Source organism: Oryctolagus cuniculus, chromosome 6 (genome assembly GCF_964237555.1).
Source record: "Oryctolagus cuniculus chromosome 6, mOryCun1.1, whole genome shotgun sequence".
Taxonomy (NCBI): domain Eukaryota; kingdom Metazoa; phylum Chordata; class Mammalia; order Lagomorpha; family Leporidae; genus Oryctolagus; species Oryctolagus cuniculus.
Window position 1 is genome coordinate 168054873 of NC_091437.1, and position 17889 is coordinate 168072761.

Consider the following 17889-nt stretch of genomic DNA (forward strand, 5'->3'; position numbering starts at 1 on the left):
GCGCGTTCCGGGGAGGGGCGGGGCCGGCACGCACAGGCGCGCAGGCGCACGCCAGGGCCGCGGCGGGCGGGGCGCCGGCGGGAGCGCGCCCGGCGCAAGATGGCGGCGGCCATGCGAGGCCCTGGAGTTGCGTGTGCGCAGCGGGCGGCGGCGCGGCCCGGGAGACAGGCGCGGCGACGGCGCTAGCCCTGCCCTCGGCCCCTCCTCACGGCCACTCCCTCCGCCTTTCCCGGCGTCGCCCGACATGGACCTTTCCGTGGGCCCCGGCGCGGCGGGGCCCAGCAACGTCCCGGCCTTCCTGACCAAGCTGTGGACCCTCGTGAGCGACCCCGACACCGACGCGCTCATCTGCTGGAGCCCGGTGAGGGCCCGCGGGGGCGGGGAGCGCCGGGGGCCCGGGGCCTGGGCGGGGGCCGGGGAGGCGGGCCGGCGGGGCGGCCGGAGGAGGGCACGGCCCGGGCCCGGCGCTGCAGGCCCGCTCTCCGCCGCGCAGGCCGTGTGTGGGCCGAGGCCCGGGACCTCGGGGAGTGACCCCCGGCTCCTCTGCGCGCGTTCTCCGCCTCCTGCCTCCTGAGCCCGCAGGAAGTGTTCTTGGCCGGGCAGGGCCCGGACCTCGCGGGCCCTCTGAGGGGTCCTGCGCGCGGACGCTCCGGGAGCGGCCACGGCCCCCTTGCTGTCTTGCTTATTGGGTCGGGAGGCGGCTGGGGAAGCGGGTGCGCCACTCTGGGCTTGGAGTGGGAAAGGCCCCACCACCTGTGGCCCTGCCGGCGCGTGGTCCCTGCGGGCCACCGGGACCCGACACACAGCTGACGGCGACCCCAGACCAAGCCCTGGCTTCACAGCGGAAGGCGGCGCTGCCCCAGGCTGGCTGCCTGGGCACAGTGGTGCTCTGGTCACCTTGGCCCGGAGGACACCCACGCAGGGCCCGTAGCCTCTGCAGGGTCACTGCCCAGAGTCCAGCTCGCCAAGCGTTGGGGAGGGTCTGAAATCCACGCCCGAGGGCCTTCTGCTCCTCCCCGAAGAGCCGGGGCTGCCTGTCAGCAGGGGTGGGGTGGGTGGAGAGCGCGGCCTGTGTGGGGCCCGGTGTAGCCCCTGCACTTGCCTGCCCTGGCCTGAGATCCGGACTCCTGTCAGCCACAGGCGTGGGGAGGACGGGGCAGTGAGTCACCACCCAGAGGGTCTGTGGGGGCAGGGATGCTGGCTCCGCGCCCTCCCGGGCAAATCCTCCTCCAGTTCAGGCTGCCCGAGGCAGCCAGGGCCCCCCCCCCCCACACACACACCGGCCCAAACCCCTGGGCGGGTCTGCTGGGCGCAGCAGTCAGACTCTGGGGGGCCTGGGGGCAGGGGGACACGCAGGCCCCAGTAGCCAGGTTGCTGGGCGCGAGGTCGGGGTTCCAGGTGGGTCTGTGCACCTCGCCGCAGGCCTCCCACCGCTTCCCAAAGAGGCAGAGGGGGCCGAGGACCCGGGTGAACAGGTGGCTCCACACTTGGGGCATGAGGCCGGTCCCTCAGCCCCGCTGCCTGCTCCTGGTGCCGGGGCCTTGCAGGGCTGAGGGCCAGCTCCGAGCTCCCAGCCCAAATGTGCGTGAGCAGTGGAGGCCGGGCGCGGCCGGGACGGAGCCCACCTCTGACCGACCGGAGTCCTGAGAGGGTGGAAGGCAGTTTACAAAGCGGCCTGGGTGTGGGGTTGCAGACTTTGCCGGTGCAGGTGGGCGTGTCCTGACCCGGAGGCGGCAGCGCCCTGCAGGGCTGGCTGGGGAGGTTGCCAGGAGAGCGCTGCCCCTGCTGAGCACCTCCCTGGCCTCTTTGGGAGGAGGCTGTGCTGTCCGCCAGGTCTGCTGGGGGCAGGGCGACACCCAGATGAGGGGTTTGGGAAGCGAGCCCCCCCCCTGCTGTGCTGAGCCAGGTGGGCTGGTTCCCAGCAGGCCCTGAGGCACAGGGCGAGGGCGCCCCACAGTGGCCGTCACAGGCCCTCTCATGGGTCCCCTTCAGGTGGGCGGGGGGGCGGGGGGTGCTCAGCACGGTGAGGCGGGAGATGGTAAAGACAAGTCTGGGCTCTTGCCCAGGCCGGCCAGCGTCACTCCCGGGAGGGAGGCAGTAGGGCCCCAGCACACCTGCCTCACAGTCAGGATTCAGAGGGTCCCGCCCCCTGGAGCGGGCGGGTGGAGGGACGGATGGACGGACGAGACAGGTTCTGCACTGTCTTCCTGTCCCTGGGGCCAAGGCAGGTAGGGCTCAGTGAGGACAGGCAAGGGGGTTAGAGCAGCGCCGGTGTTTGCTCCCAGCCCCTCAGTGAGGGGAGGGGCCGGCAGACAGCTCCCACAAGGCCCACGGGCCCCAGAGCCTGCTCCTTGGATGCAGGCTTCTTGGAGGCCTGGCAGGAGGAGGAGCCTCATGGGGGACGGGACGTTGGCCCCCAAATGTGTGCTGGTGCCCAGCAGCCCTGCTTCTCCCTTCTGGCCTCGTTGGTCCTGGGTGAGCAGAGAATTGTCTGGGCTGCATGACCCCGCGGGCCCAGGGCAGAGGGTCCCAGCCAGCCTGGGCAGGGTGAGAGCCAAGCTAGGACTGGGGAGGGGCTCCAGGAGTCGGCCCTCCTCTCTGCCCCACAGCTCCTGGCTACCCCACGGCTCCCTCGCCCCACGCGAGCCATGCATGTGCATCTGGGCTTGGGAGCAGAGCACACGCTGCACGCAGGTCTTGGCTGGGCAGGGTGACTGACGGGCCTGCCGTGGCCAGGACACAGCCTGGGCCTGAGGAGGGGTCCCGTGAGAGGCAGTGGCCAGCAGCCCTTGTGGCTCGTGGAGCCCTTTGAGGAAGGAAGCCACACGTCCCTTCTCCACGTGCAGCGTGCATGCACACAGGCCCCCAGCTCAGTGAGACGCGGCGTGTCCCAGCTGCCCTTCCAGCCGGTCAGCAGGCTGGAGTTGGCTGTGGTCAGCAGAGGAGGGGCCTGGGTGGGGCGTCCCTGAATTAACCCTCGAGTGTCAGGGCGCGTCTCATGATGCTGGGATGTTAGGAATCAGCGGGGCCGCAGCCAGCCACGTTGTCGCCCTTGGGAAGGCCCTCTTCAGAGTCCCGGGCAGAAAGGGGGGGCCAGGCCGAGCCCCGGCTTGGAGGGAATCAGCCGCTGGGGCTGTGCCAGGCTGGTGTGCACCTGGGAAGCCAGAGCGGGAGCAGCGTGACAGGAGGCGGCTGTGAGGGCCCGGAAGAACTCCTGCGCCCAGAGAGACCCGTCCGCAGCGGGAGACCCGGACTGGCCGGAAGGGCGTGAGTGAGGGTGGAGAGTGCGCTGTGCGCTGCAGGACGTAGAGCAGGAACAGGAGACGGGCGGAAAGTCGCGCGCTGGAGCGCGTCCCCAGCAGAGTGGCGAGTTCTGCGAGTGGACGGCCCCTCGAGGAGGCGTGGGGCCAGCGGACTTGCTCCCAGGGAGCGATGGTGTGCGTGGCAGCTGCCTGTGCCGTCCACTTCAGCTCCGTGCTCTGCCTCCTGAAAACACGGATGACCGCGCTCATCACGAGAAAACATCAACAAGTCCAGACTGAAGGGCAGCCTGCAGGATAACTGACCAGCCCCCTCGGAGCCGTGAGGCTCCCTGAAAGCTGGCAGGGTCTGAAAGCACGTGGAGTGGACACGGGAGATCACAGCAGGGGCCTGCAGGACTCCAGGTGCTGTCCTCCCAGCTTTTCTGGAATCTTGCACAGGCTGTGCCAGTCCCTGGAGTGATCAGCAGAGCCTCACCGCACTGTGACCCAGGAGAGAGGGAGACGGGAGCCTCACCTCACTGTGACCCAGAAGAGAGGGAGACGGGGGCCTCACCTCACCCTGGACCCAGGAGAGAGGGAGACGGGGGCCTCACCTCACTGTGACCCAGGAGAGAGGGAGACGGGGGCCTCACCTCACCCTGGACCCAGGAGAGAGGGAGACGGGGGCCTCACCTCACCCTGGACCCAGGAGAGAGGGAGACGGGGGCCGCACCTCACTGTGACCCAGGAGAGAGGGAGACGGGGGCCTCACCTCACCCTGGACCCAGGAGAGAGGGAGACGGGGGCCTCACCTCACTGTGACCCAGGAGAGAGGGAGACGGGGGCCTCACCTCACTGACCCAGGAGAGAGGGAGACGGGGGCCTCACCTCACCCTGGACCCAGGAGAGAGGGAGACGGGGGCCGCACCTCACCCTGGACCCAGGAGAGAGGGAGACGGGGGCCTCACCTCACTGTGACCCAGGAGAGAGGGAGACGGGGGCCTCACCTCACCCTGGACCCAGGAGAGAGGGAGACGGGGGCCGCACCTCACCCTGGACCCCGGAGAGAGGGAGACGGGGGCCTCACCTCACCCTGGACCCAGGAGAGAGGGAGACGGGGGCCGCACCTCACCCTGGACCCAGGAGAGAGGGAGACGGGGGCCGCACCTCACCCTGGACCCAGGAGAGAGGGAGACGGGGGCCGCACCTCACCCTGGACCCCGGAGAGAGGGAGACGGGGGCCTCACCTCACTGTGACCCAGGAGAGAGGGAGACGGGGGCCGCACCTCACCCTGGACCCAGGAGAGAGGGAGACGGGGGCCGCACCTCACCCTGGACCCCGGAGAGAGGGAGACGGGGGCCTCACCTCACCCTGGACCCAGGAGAGAGGGAGACGGGGGCCGCACCTCACCCTGGACCCAGGAGAGAGGGAGACGGGGGCCGCACCTCACCCTGGACCCCGGAGAGAGGGAGACGGGGGCCTCACCTCACCCTGGACCCAGGAGAGAGGGAGACGGGGGCCGCACCTCACCCTGGACCCCGGAGAGAGGGAGACGGGGGCCTCACCTCACCCTGGACCCAGGAGAGAGGGAGACGGGGGCCGCACCTCACCCTGGACCCAGGAGAGAGGGAGACGGGGGCCGCACCTCACCCTGGACCCCGGAGAGAGGGAGACGGGGGCCTCACCTCACCCTGGACCCAGGAGAGAGGGAGACGGGGGCCGCACCTCACCCTGGACCCAGGAGAGAGGGAGACGGGGGCCGCACCTCACCCTGGACCCCGGAGAGAGGGAGACGGGGGCCGCACCTCACCCTGGACCCAGGAGAGAGGGAGACGGGGGCCTCACCTCACCCTGGACCCAGGAGAGAGGGAGACGGGGGCCGCACCTCACCCTGGACCCAGGAGAGAGGGAGACGGGGGCCGCACCTCACCCTGGACCCCGGAGAGAGGGAGACGGGGGCCGCACCTCACCCTGGACCCAGGAGAGAGGGAGACGGGGGCCGCACCTCACCCTGGACCCAGGAGAGAGGGAGACGGGGGCCGCACCTCACCCTGGACCCCGGAGAGAGGGAGACGGGGGCCTCACCTCACCCTGGACCCAGGAGAGAGGGAGACGGGGGCCGCACCTCACCCTGGACCCAGGAGAGAGGGAGACGGGGGCCGCACCTCACCCTGGACCCCGGAGAGAGGGAGACGGGGGCCGCACCTCACCCTGGACCCCGGAGAGAGGGAGACGGGGGCCTCACCTCACTGTGACCCAGGAGAGAGGGAGACGGGGGCCGCACCTCACCCTGGACCCAGGAGAGAGGGAGACGGGGGCCGCACCTCACCCTGGACCCCGGAGAGAGGGAGACGGGGGCCGCACCTCACCCTGGACCCAGGAGAGAGGGAGACGGGGGCCGCACCTCACCCTGGACCCCGGAGAGAGGGAGACGGGGGCCTCACCTCACTGTGACCCAGGAGAGAGGGAGACGGGGGCCGCACCTCACCCTGGACCCAGGAGAGAGGGAGACGGGGGCCGCACCTCACCCTGGACCCCGGAGAGAGGGAGACGGGGGCCTCACCTCACCCTGGACCCAGGAGAGAGGGAGACGGGGGCCGCACCTCACCCTGGACCCAGGAGAGAGGGAGACGGGGGCCGCACCTCACCCTGGACCCCGGAGAGAGGGAGACGGGGGCCTCACCTCACCCTGGACCCAGGAGAGAGGGAGACGGGGGCCGCACCTCACCCTGGACCCCGGAGAGAGGGAGACGGGGGCCTCACCTCACCCTGGACCCAGGAGAGAGGGAGACGGGGGCCGCACCTCACCCTGGACCCAGGAGAGAGGGAGACGGGGGCCGCACCTCACCCTGGACCCCGGAGAGAGGGAGACGGGGGCCTCACCTCACCCTGGACCCAGGAGAGAGGGAGACGGGGGCCGCACCTCACCCTGGACCCAGGAGAGAGGGAGACGGGGGCCGCACCTCACCCTGGACCCCGGAGAGAGGGAGACGGGGGCCGCACCTCACCCTGGACCCAGGAGAGAGGGAGACGGGGGCCGCACCTCACCCTGGACCCAGGAGAGAGGGAGACGGGGGCCGCACCTCACCCTGGACCCCGGAGAGAGGGAGACGGGGGCCTCACCTCACCCTGGACCCAGGAGAGAGGGAGACGGGGGCCGCACCTCACCCTGGACCCAGGAGAGAGGGAGACGGGGGCCGCACCTCACCCTGGACCCCGGAGAGAGGGAGACGGGGGCCGCACCTCACCCTGGACCCCGGAGAGAGGGAGACGGGGGCCTCACCTCACTGTGACCCAGGAGAGAGGGAGACGGGGGCCTCACCTCACCCTGGACCCAGGAGAGAGGGAGACGGGGGCCTCACCTCACCCTGGACCCAGGAGAGAGGGAGACGGGGGCCTCACCTCACCCTGGACCCAGGAGAGAGGGAGACGGGGGCCTCACCTCACCCTGGACCCAGGAGAGAGGGAGACGGGGGCCTCACCTCACCCTGGACCCAGGAGAGAGGGAGACGGGGGCCTCACCTCACTGTGACCCAGGAGAGAGGGAGACGGGGGTGCATAGAAGTCATGGGGGGTGGTGACGCCACCTGCAATGCCAGCATCCCACATGGGTGCCAGTTCACATCCCGGCTGCTCCTCTTCCCATCCAGCTCCCTACTGATGTCTGGGAAAACAGCTGGAGATGGCCCAAGTGCTTGGGCCCCTGCACCTACGTGGGAGACCTGGAAGAAGCTCCTGGCTCCTGGTTTCACCCTGCCCCAGCTCCGGCCATTACAGCCATTTGGAGATGAAGCAGCGGATGGAAGATCCCTCTCTCCATCTCTGTCTCTCTCTGTAACTGCCTTTCAGACAGATAAATGAGTCTTATTTTAGGAAAAAAAGATGACAAAAAGTTTCCCCAAACTTTTGAAAAGCTGCCACCCCGTACATCTGTGAATATGGATGAGCGTCAAGCAGAATAAGAACAGAGAAAACCAAGCCCAGGCACATCACAGTCGAGTGTCTGAAAAGACCAATGAGGAGAAAAACTAAAACAGCCAGAAAAAAAGGAAGAACTGCCCGCGGCAGGCGCCACACCCGCGCAGAGGCGGCAGTGCCGGCGTCCACGCAGGGAGCTGGCCACATTGCCCACAGCTCACACCTAGCCGCGGCACAGAACTGAAGGCTTCCCCAGGACTGGACGGAGGGCCGGCTGGTCACGAACGGGAGGCGTGGGCAGTCCCAGAGGCCCGCCCAGCCTCTCCATTAAACTTTGCTTCCATGCTTAACAATAAGAAACAACAAGTCCCAGAGGGTCTCTGAAAAGCAGAGGCCGTAAGAGAAGATCCACGGATAAAGCGGGTTGTGTTTCTGTGAACCAGCACCGAGCTACTGAAAGTGCAGGCAGGAAGTCATCCGCCGCCCTGTGCCAGCAGCCTCCAAGCTGGACTGCTTAGAGCCACAGACATCTGTTATCTCGGGTTCTTAGAGTCCTGGGCTGCTTGTGGCTCAAGGTTTCACACAAAGTTGGCACCATCTTCAGCAAGAAGGGCTGCCTCGGGGCTCGCTCCACAGGCTGCCGGCCAGCCCAGTTCTTCCCTGGCCGCTGGCCAGGAGCTCCGCTTCTTCCTGCGTGGGCCCTGGAGCTGCCGTGGCAGCAGCCTCTGCGAGCCTGCCTCTAGGGCGCGGCGGGCTGCCCCGCGGAGGGAGCAGCGGCCCAGAGGCCATCTGTGGGCTGCCTGGCAGGAAGCCTTTACCCGCTTCACACGCCGAAGACGCAATTGCAGACAGTGTCGGAAGACTTACAGTGTGACTGCAAGCCGCAGTGGTATACTGTGCCGGCAGGACAGCGGTGCTGGCCAAGTGTGGACACACCAGTAACTGGAAGAGGCACGAGGCAGACTCGGACATCGGAGCGCCTCTGATTTTCCACAAAGGGGCCAGGGTCACAGTGTGCAGGGCAGCGTCAACAGTGTGTGGAGGACAGTGTCACGGTGTACGGGGAGCACTGTACTCAAGCACAGGTGGAGGGCGGCGGCGCGGTGTGAGGGGAGCGGCGTCATGGCGTGAGGGGAGCGGCGGTGCGGTGTGTGGGCGCGGTGTAGAGAACAGTGGCTCGCTGTGCGGGCGCCGTGTGTCAGGCCCAGGTGCAGGACTGGGTGGCAGAGCTCGCCTCGCACCTCGGGCCGGGCGCGGGCTGGAATGGAGCCGAGCTCTAGGCTGGAGAACACCTTTTGCCCTTGAGTGACTTGGGAACCAGGAAGCATGAAGTAGGGAAAGTGAGGACCACTTGCAGCTTGTAAGGCAGCCTCTTCTTTCTTTTTTTTTTTTTTAAAGGAAAATATTTTTTACTTTTCAAAGGCCCACAACACCCGAGGCTGGGCACGGCCAAAGCCCACGTCTGGAGCTCCGTGTGGGTTTCCCACGCGGCTGGCAGGCACCCAGCTGCTTGCCAGCGCTGCTGTGTGCGTTAGCAGGAATCCGGGGTGGGAACAGAGCCGCGACTCAGACCAGAGGCTCCCATCGTGGGTGCCCCAGGCAGCATCTGCAACAGCCGTGCCAGTCAGCTGCCCCGAGGCACCCCGAGAAGACCCACAGGCAGCGTGGCGGTGGGCGTTAGGGAGAGGCTGAACCTCGCACACCAGGCGTGGGCGGTGACTGCACCCCGACCTGTTACTGAGTGCAGGTGGGCCAGCCGTGTTGGGAAGGTTTGCTGGTTTCCTGTGGAAGTTGGGCAGGCCTTTACACATGGCCCAGCGATTAGCCGGCAAGTCTTGGTGGAGATAAGTGGGGAAAACCGTGTCCTTTCAGAGGCCACGCGGAAACGGGCGTGACACTGCTCACAGCAGCCAGTGGGGATGCCCGCCAAGACCCATCCACTGGTGAGTGGCCGGTCAACAGCAAGGCAGTGGTGTGCGGGCATCTGGGCAGTGGGCAGTGAGTGCAGGCATCTGGGCGGTGGGCGGTGATGTCTGGGCGGTGGGCGGTGATGTCTGGGCGGTGGGCGGTGAGTACGGGCGTCTGGGTGGTGGGCGGTGATGTCTGGGCGGTGGGCGGTGATGTCTGGGCGGTGGGCGGTGATGTCTGGGCGGTGGGAGTGATGTCTGGGCGGTGGGCGGTGATGTCTGGGCGGTGGGCGGTGATGTCTGGGCGGTGGGCAGTGGGAGTGATGTCTGGGCGGTGGGCGGTGGTGTCTGGGCGGTGGGCGGTGATGTCTGGGCGGTGGGAGTGATGTCTGGGCGGTGGGAGTGATGTCTGGGCGGTGGGCGGTAGTGTCTGGGCGGTGGGCGGTGGGAGTGATGTCTGGGCGGTGGGCGGTGGGAGTGATGTCTGGGCGGTGGGCGGTGATGTCTGGGCGGTGGGCGGTGATGTCTGGGCAGTGGGCGGTGATGTCTGGGCAGTGGGCAGTGAGTGCGGGCGGCGGGGCAGCAAGAGCAGCGGAGCAGACGCATCCCGGGTCGGTGCTAGCCTGGGTCCCAGCTGCACTTGCGTACCCATACCCCGTAGCAGGGGTGCCCGCTAATGGGCACCCCGGGAATGGCCCACGCACTTGAGTTCCAGGCTCCTGATTTTGAAAGAGGGGCCAGCGGTGTGGGTGGAAGGTTAAGCCTCCACCTGCAGTGCCAGCCTCCCATGGTCCAGCGCCCTGCTAGATCACCTGGGAAAGCAGGAGATGCCCAAGTGCTTGGGCCCTGCACCCACACGGGAGACCCTGAGGAAGCTCCTGGCTCTGGCCCTGCCCAGCCCTAGCTGTTGTAGTCATTTGGAGAGTAAACCAGCAGTCAGAAGATCCCTCCCTCCCTCTCAAATAAATACATATTTAAAAATAAAGAGGCCGGCACCGCGGCTCACTAGGCTAATCCTCCGCCTTGCAGCGCCGGCACACCAGGTTCTAGTCCCGGTCGGGGTTCCGGATTCTGTCCCGGTTGCCCCTCTTCCAGGCCAGCTCTCTGCTGTGGCCCGGGAGTGCAGTGGAGGATGGCCCAAGTGCTTGGGTCCTGCACCCCATGGGAGACCAGGATAAGTACCTGGCTCCTGCCTTCGGATCAGCACAGTGCGCCAGCTGCAGCGGCCATTGGGGGATGAACCAACAGCAAAGAAAGACCTTTCTCTCTGTCTCTTTCTCTCTCACTGTCCACTCTGCCTGTCAAAAAAATAAATAAATAAAAATAGATAAATAGAAACAACCATTCTTTTAAAAGAAGGAAGGAAGAAACAAGACTTGGGGAAGGATGAGTTCAAGGACCCATGCCATCTCCCCCGTTCCTGCTGGCTCAGAACTGCTGCGGCCCCTCTGCGTAGACTGCGATCCTGGCACCGCCTCGCCTCAGCCCTGCAGCCTCGTGCCCTCCCCACACCCGATGTCTGGGTTTTTTCCAGAATGCACTTTAAAAAAAAAAAAGTTTCCTTATTTTCATCTACTTGGAAGGTACAGCAGTAGAGAGAGAGAGCTTCTCTCCACCAGTTTACTGCCCAAATGCCCCCAACAGCCGGGGCTGAGCCAGACGAAGCCAGGAGCCCAGAGCTCCATCCGGGTCTCCCCCGTGAGTGGCAGCGCGCCCAGGTGCGTTAGGAAGCTGCGTGGAACTGGAGCTGGTGCCCGGAGGCGGGCTTCACCTCTCAGGTCCTGGGCCCAAGCCCACGTCAGCCTCCCGTCCCCGCCGTCTCCTGAGGCTCTGTCCAGCTCTGGGCCGGGTGGACAGCCCGGCTGGAGGAGGCAGCGGGCCCAGAGCCTCTCTCCTCGTGTCAGGCTCACGGCTGTGAGGGTTCTGTGAAGTAGTGCGATGGGTCACCGGATTCCAGGCATCGCTCTGAGTTAGAGCACAGAGCCCCAGGGACAGAGGGAAGGGGTGCAGTCACCCGCCGAGCAGAGGAGGGAGCTTCAGGCTGCCGCTGCTCCGTGACGTCCTCGGGCCCGAGTCTTGGGCAGGAGCCCTTCATCTGCAGGTCTGCAGGATGCCGTGGGGGGCCCCAGTGCACCCCCGCTGTGGCCGGAGACTGCGTCTGCACGCATGTGGATTCGCACCCTAGGTGAAGTGGGCCAGGTCCTCGCAAGCCAGCTGCCCAGCGCCCACGACGCTTAAACGGGTTAGGTCCCTGGTATGAGCCTCACGTCAAGGAAATCCTCAGCCCCAGCAGGCTCTGCTGGCAGATCCGCTCCCCAGGTGGCCCGGGCCAGAGCCAGGAGCCTGTCCCCCACTCTGCCAGGCAAGTCAGCAGGGCGCTGGGCCCTGCATGGAGCGGCCGGGACTTGGCCCCGCGCTTCTGTGGGTGCAGTGTCCCAGGTGGCAGCTTAGCCCGCTGCACCAAGCGCCAGCTCCTGCGTGGGGGACTTTCTGTTCTGCTTTTCTTTTTTTTAAGATTTATTTTTTATTTACTTGAGAGCCACAGAGAGAGAGAGAGAGGTCTTCCATCTGCTGGTTCACTCCTCAGATGGCCGCCACAGCCAGAGCTGCAAGCCAAGAGCTTCTTCCAGGTCTCCCGCATGGGTGCCGGGGCTCAAGGACTTGGGCCATCCTCTACTGCTTTCCCAGCTGGACCGGAGGTGGAGCAGCTGGGACCTGAGCCGACGCCCATACGGGATGCCGGCACTGCAGGCGGCGGCTCTACCCACCCCTTCTCGCTTGCTTGCTTGCTGGAAACTGGCTGTTGCTGGGCCTGATGGGGCGGCTCTGGAGATGAGACAGTGAGACATCCTCCCTGGAGTTGTGGTCGCTGATTCTGTGCAGCCCCGCGCTGCGTCCTGTGGCCCAGGCAGGGTCTGAGGAAGGGGCTTCGCCTCTCACAGCTCTGATCATCTGACCTCCTCGGCTCCCTTGTAGGAGAGGGCGTGGTCTCGGTGCTGGGGCCCGCCAGCCTCGGGCTTTCCTGGGAGCCTCTCCACACCTCCTTCCCTGCCTGCCTCCTCGGAGCCCGCAAGGTTTCCAGTGCACGCCCTGGGTACCTGCCCTGGCGTCCAGGCCCCCGTAGGTGTCTGGAGCCTCTCCTTGTCTCCTGCCTGCCTCCTCTGCTTGGTGCTCTGTCTCCCCCAGCAAGCTTTGTTGACAGCTGCCTCTGGGGGCAGGCGTGCGGCCTAGAGGCTCAGACACCTCCATCCCATGGCAGAGGCTCTGGCGCCTGACCCCAGCTTCCTGCTAGCGTGAACGGTGGGAGGCCACTGCCCACCTGGGAGACCTGGCTTGAGCTCCTGTCACCTGGTCTCCGCCAGCTCGCGGCAAGCATTTGGGGGTGAATCAGCAGATGGGACAGCTGTCTCTGCCTCTGTCGTCTGGATGCTGCCGTAGACCTGCCCTGGGGGAGCCCCTGTGCAATGGGACAGGCAGCAGAGACGCGCCCCAGCCCCACCTGCCATGCCCAGCTGCAGGGGTGGAGGGAGGCTCGCTGCTGTCGCTGGGGAAGAAGTGTCCCCTCCGCAAGTTGGATTCTGGGGGCGTCGGCCGCGGGGCTCTCCCTGCTGCTTCGGGTCCCTTCCTCCGTCTCTTGCACGCCCCTTGCCGTGTCGTTTTCCTTCTCTCTGGAGTTCAAAAGCAGCTCCAGTTCCTGTCCAGAACCACAGGCCCTTGGTTCTTCCCGGTCCCTGCCTGCTCCTGCTCCCCACTGTGTGGACTCTGCCCCGTCGGAGCCCCCACAGCTGCTCCCAGCACAGACGCTGTGCCAGACCTTCCTCCTGGTGCCTGGGCTGCGCTCAGGAGGACAGAGGGGCAGCGCACCCCGCCACCGTCTGTGCCAGGGGCTGGGGCTGCGTTCCCTCCCCTCCGACGGGAATCGGGCTTGCTCAGTGCCGGCCCCCAGCACGTGGGCCTGAAGGTGTGGCTCTTCTCATCCCAGGTGGGGCCTGGGTGAGGGCCCCGTTTCTGGCCACACGGCCCGGTGCCTCACATCATGGGGCATGTACAGTGCATATGTGTCTGCCGGTCCCCGGGAGACGGTTCCTCCTCCTGCCGTACCCCTCCCCCCGAGCCCCTCCATAGCCCCACCCCATGGGGTGGGAGGGCGCATCACAGAGCTGGCGGGGAAGGGCTGCAGCCATGCTGCCTGGCCCATGCTGCCACGTGTGACCACCCCGTGTCTCCTGCCAGAGCGGCAACAGCTTCCACGTGTTCGACCAGGGCCAGTTTGCCAAGGAGGTGCTGCCCAAGTACTTCAAGCACAGCAACATGGCCAGCTTCGTGCGGCAGCTCAACATGTGTGAGTGCCTGCCGGGCCCCGGCCAAAGGACGGACTCTGGGTTGACCAGTGCAGGATGTGAAGGCCAGCAGCCCGGGCTGGGGGGGAGGTCCCTTCCTGGGGGAAGGGTCCTTGTGGGAGGGGCCGGAGCCAGGAGCTGGGAGACCACAGGGTGCCCCCTAGCCAAGACCGCCAGGCTGCGCCCCAGTCTGGCCTATGGCCTCAGGCAGACCTGCTGCCGCCTCCTGTGCAGACGGCTTCCGGAAGGTGGTGCGCATCGAGCAGGGCGGCCTGGTCAAGCCCGAGAGGGACGACACCGAGTTCCAGCACCCGTGCTTCCTGCGTGGCCAGGAGCAGCTGCTCGAGAACATCAAGAGGAAAGTGACCAGCGTGAGTCACTCCCGCGCGGCCCGCACCCCCCCCTGGGCCCGGGCCTTCCCCTCTCCCCGGGGACCTGGCTGGGGCCGCCTGTGACGCCCCCTCCCCCGGGACCCAGGCCTCCACCCTGAAGAGCGAGGACATCAAGGTGCGTCAGGACAGCGTCACGAAGCTGCTGACGGACGTGCAGCTCATGAAGGGGCGGCAGGAGTGCATGGACTCCAAGCTCCTGGCCATGAAGCAGTAGGTCGCCACGTGCTGCGGGAGCGGCGGGTGGGAAGAGGGGGTCCCGTGCCGGGGTCCACGTGTCCGCCCCACCCGCACCCTCCATGCAGAACCCTCTTCACTGCCCAGGAGGGACAGCCACCTGCTCCTGGCCGCCCTGGGGCACTCCCAGCGCACCTGCAGTGCCTCCACCGCAGGCCTAAGGCAGGGAACTCTGCCCCTGCCGGGGGTCCGGTCACTCCGGTTACGGTTGTGGCCCCCTCCTCAACAAGGACCCCAGAGTCCTGGGAAAGCCCTAGCTGGGGGCCTGCCACACAGGTTGCACCTGGGACACTGAGGCAAGGCCACCTAGGACGACGGCCAGCGTGGGTCTCGTCTCATCCGCCTCTATCCAGCAGCTCCCTGGTGCGAGTTAAGGAGGGCCCAAGAGCGGGGGCGCCCCAGCACAGGGCAGCGGTGGAGCTCCCTGTAGGCAGTGTGGAGGGGCCCCGGGCTCCAGGGCCCCACATTTGGGCCCAGCAGAAGCGACTAACTTTGTGTTACCTGGAGATAGCCCAGGTGCACTTGACCTTCCAGGTCCCAGACACATCTCTGGAGGCCCTGAGGGCAGGAGTGCACCCAGCCCGCTCACCTGCCATGTCTCGTGGCAGCTCTTCCCTGGCCCACGTGGCCACTGGGCCACTCCTGGGCCTCAGGTGCCGGGTGTTCCTGGAACCTGGCCCCCAGCCCTTCTGGGGGCAGGATTGGTGCCAGGTGCCTGGGGTACACTTGTGCACTTGAGTGCTGTGGAGCAGGGCGGGTGGTACAGGCCCCGTGGGCTCCCCACACCGGTGACACAGCCCTGTGTGTTGCAGCGAGAACGAGGCCCTGTGGCGGGAGGTGGCCAGCCTGCGGCAGAAGCACGCCCAGCAGCAGAAAGTTGTCAACAAGGTGGGGGCAGGGCCAGCAGCTCCCCTCCCCCCCCATGGTCCTCCCACAGACCAGGCTGACGGAGCCCTCCCCCCTACAGCTCATTCAGTTCCTGATCTCGCTGGTGCAGTCCAACCGGATCCTGGGGGTGAAGAGAAAGATGTGAGACGCTGGGGTCCCTGCCCCCCGCACTCCGGCCCTGGGCCACTCAAGGCCTCGGGAGGCAGCTAACCCCACCCCTTCCCTGCAGCCCGCTGATGCTGAATGACGGCAGCTCTGCACATTCCATGCCCAAGTACGGCCGGCAGTACTCCCTGGAGCACGTCCCCGGTGCCGGCCCCTATGCGGTGAGCGCCGGGGGCCTGGCGACACGGCCAGGTGGGATGGGTGCCGCCAGGGGACGTGTGACGTGCAGCCGCCGGCTTCTGGTTGCAGGCCCCGGCCCCGGCCTACAGCGGCTCCAGCCTCTACGCGGCAGACGCCGTCGCCAGCTCCGGGCCCATCATCTCCGACATCACTGAGCTGGCCCCCTCCAGCCCCCTGGGCTCCTCAGGCGTGAGCGCAGATGAGAGGTGGGGCTCTGTGGGCCCAAGGCAGGGCTGTGGGGAGGTGGGACCAGCAGGGCTCCTGCTGACGCGGCGCCACCCCACCGTCCAGGCCTCTATCCAGCAGCTCCCTGGTGCGAGTTAAGGAGGAGCCCCCGAGCCCACCTCGGAGCCCTCGGGTGGAGGAGGCGAGTCCCGGGTGCCCGTCGTCTGTGGACACCCCCTTGTCCCCGACCACCTTCATCGACTCCATCCTGCGGGAGAGCGAACCCGCCCCCACAGCCGCCTCAGCCTCAGCCCTCCCGGACGCAGGGGGTCGCCCCCCCTCGCCCTCACCCCGCTCCGCCCCCGAGAAGTGCCTCAGCGTAGCCTGCCTGGACAAGTGAGTGCCACTCCCACCCCACTCCTGGAGGGCTGGGCCCAGGGTGGGCAACGAGGCTGGACTCGCGGCTGAGCCTCAGGCTTCCAGGGGCGAGAGGGACAGGCCTGGCTCCCACCAGACTTCGGGCTGGGGGAGGTTGGGGGGCCCGCACAGCTCCCAGAGCCGCTGGCACCGCAGGGCACCCCTGGCAGAGCACCCTGGGAGCACCTGCTCTCCAGCTCTTTGCCCCGCCCCGCCCCAGCCGCGGAGTGCGAGGACCGCGGGCGCAGCCTGCCGGCCCCCGCCTGCAATGGGGGCTCTTGTCTTTGTATCTTGCAGTGTGGCTCGCGCTCCACAGATGTCTGGGGTCGCCCGCCTCTTCCCCTGCCCCTCCTCCTCCTCTCTGCATGGCCGAGTCCAGCCAGGGTTAGCGCTGCCCCCTCTGGGGAGGGAGGAGGGCTCCGCCAGACCTCGGGCCCCTCCCCCAGCCTGGGTGCGGCACTAGGCCCTGCCTGGTGCGGGGGGCCGCCCCGGCGCTGCATCTTCACTGTCTTGGACCGGGGTTGGGCCCCAGCCTGGCCCTGTGGCTGGCGAAAGCAGGGTGCAGGCTTCTGTGCTGGCCCAGCCAGCCCACCCATGCCACAGGGACCCAGGGCTTCCTCAGCCACGGCCTCGCAGCAACTCTGGGGTGGAGCCGACACGGCCCCACGGCCCCACAGGTCCCTCCTCATCACCTTCCAAACGCAGTGGTGACACCGTCGGCCTGATAACACTCTTGAGCTACCATCACACTTCTAGACAAGACACCCCCCAGCCAGCTACTGTCTCGGCCCAGCCCAAGTCTCCCATCTCCTAGCTCTCCGCGCCCCCACCCAGCCTCTGCTGGGCACCCTGCGGGGGTGTGGTCATGGGGAGCCCCTCTCCCCCAGGAGCACATTTGGGCAGGGAAGCTGGGGCGCTGGTTCACCTGCCCACTCACCCCGGGCCAGGAACGAGCTCAGTGACCACTTGGATGCCATGGACTCCAATCTGGATAACCTGCAGACCATGCTAACCAGTCACGGCTTCAGCGTGGACACCAGCGCCCTGCTGGACGTGAGTCCTGCCCCACCCCGCCCCCTGCCCCCTCCCCAGCTGGGCCCTGACTTCCCTCCCTCCTCCCGCAGCTGTTCAGCCCCTCGGTGACGCTGCCTGACATGAACCTGCCTGACCTTGACAACAGCCTGGCCAGTGTGCGTAGGCGGGCAGGAGGGAGGGGGCAGGTGCAAGAACCAGCAGGGACCCTCACAATGTCCCTCCCACAACACCCCATCCCCCCACAGATCCAGGAGCTCCTGTCTCCCCAGGAGCCCCCCAGGCCTCTCGAGGCAGAGAACAGCAGCCCGGACTCAGGTGAGCTGAGACTCGGCTCCACACCAACCGCAGCCCCCATCCCTGCCCCCTGCCCCCTGCCCCCTGCCCACCACCACCCTGCCTTGTCCCCCACACAGGAAAGCAGCTGGTCCACTACACAGCGCAGCCCCTGCTCCTGCTGGACCCGGACGCCGTGGACACAGGGAGCAGCGAGCTGCCCGTGCTCTTCGAGCTGGGGGAAGGCTCCTACTTCTCCGAAGGGGACGACTACTCAGACGACCCCACCATATCCCTGCTGACAGGCTCCGAGCCCCCCAAAGCCAAGGACCCTGCCGTCTCCTAGAGGCCCTGGGGGGAGCTGGGCCACCCAGGGCCTGCCCACCGCCACCCCCAGTGCAGGGCTGGGCTCGGGGCAGCTGGACAGGCGCTTGGGGTGGGCAGTGCCTCCAGGCAGGAGCCAGAGTTGCCTTTGCCCCTTCCCGGCGTCCAGGGGTTTGGCTGGAGCTTTACAGCCAACTTGGACTGGCCTGCGGCTTGCTCAGAGGTGTATTTTGGTTTTTACATGAGGGTACCCCTCCCCTTCCAGACACAGACGCACAGGTGGACAGACGGAGACGAGACAGGCAGCGATGCTGTATAAATGGACGGGCTCTAGGCTGCAGCCTCTGTGTGCTTCCTGCCCCTGGTGGCGAGGCGGGCGGGCTACAGTGAGGACGGGCATGGGAGGGC

At 67.1% G+C, this 17889-nt stretch overlaps 1 protein-coding gene across 5 annotated transcripts; it reads left to right on the plus strand.

Annotated features, from left to right (window-relative positions):
* The first annotated feature begins 56 nt into the window (after positions 1 to 56).
* HSF1 (heat shock transcription factor 1) lies at positions 57 to 17821 on the plus strand. 5 transcript variants are annotated; one of them, XM_051831198.2, is made up of 15 exons: positions 58 to 361; positions 9034 to 9104; positions 13302 to 13410; positions 13643 to 13779; positions 13886 to 14010; positions 14847 to 14922; positions 15002 to 15063; positions 15152 to 15248; positions 15337 to 15473; positions 15559 to 15828; positions 16147 to 16233; positions 16797 to 16902; positions 16974 to 17039; positions 17130 to 17199; positions 17298 to 17821. In XM_051831198.2, the coding sequence occupies exons 2-15, from the start codon at positions 9081 to 9083 to the stop codon at positions 17501 to 17503; spliced, it is 1572 nt and encodes a 523-aa protein (XP_051687158.1). In that variant the 5' UTR covers positions 58 to 361; positions 9034 to 9080; the 3' UTR covers positions 17504 to 17821. The 5 variants fall into 5 exon arrangements, with proteins under 5 accessions (XP_051687156.1, XP_051687158.1, XP_051687155.1 ...); XM_051831195.2 differs by lacking the exon at positions 9034 to 9104; XM_051831196.2 differs by lacking the exons at positions 9034 to 9104; positions 16974 to 17039 and having other exon boundaries at positions 57 to 361.
* Positions 17822 to 17889: the final 68 nt, after the last annotated feature.

Coding starts and splice junctions, on each gene's coding strand:
- HSF1 (XM_051831195.2), top strand. CDS start 245: ATGGACCTTTCCGTGGGCCCCGGCGCGGCGGGGCCCAGCAACGTCCCG. Junction 16,903..16,973: donor ACACCAGCGCCCTGCTGGAC/GTGAGTCCTGCC, acceptor CTCCTCCCGCAG/CTGTTCAGCCCCTCGGTGAC. Junction 17,200..17,297: donor GAACAGCAGCCCGGACTCAG/GTGAGCTGAGAC, acceptor TCCCCCACACAG/GAAAGCAGCTGGTCCACTAC.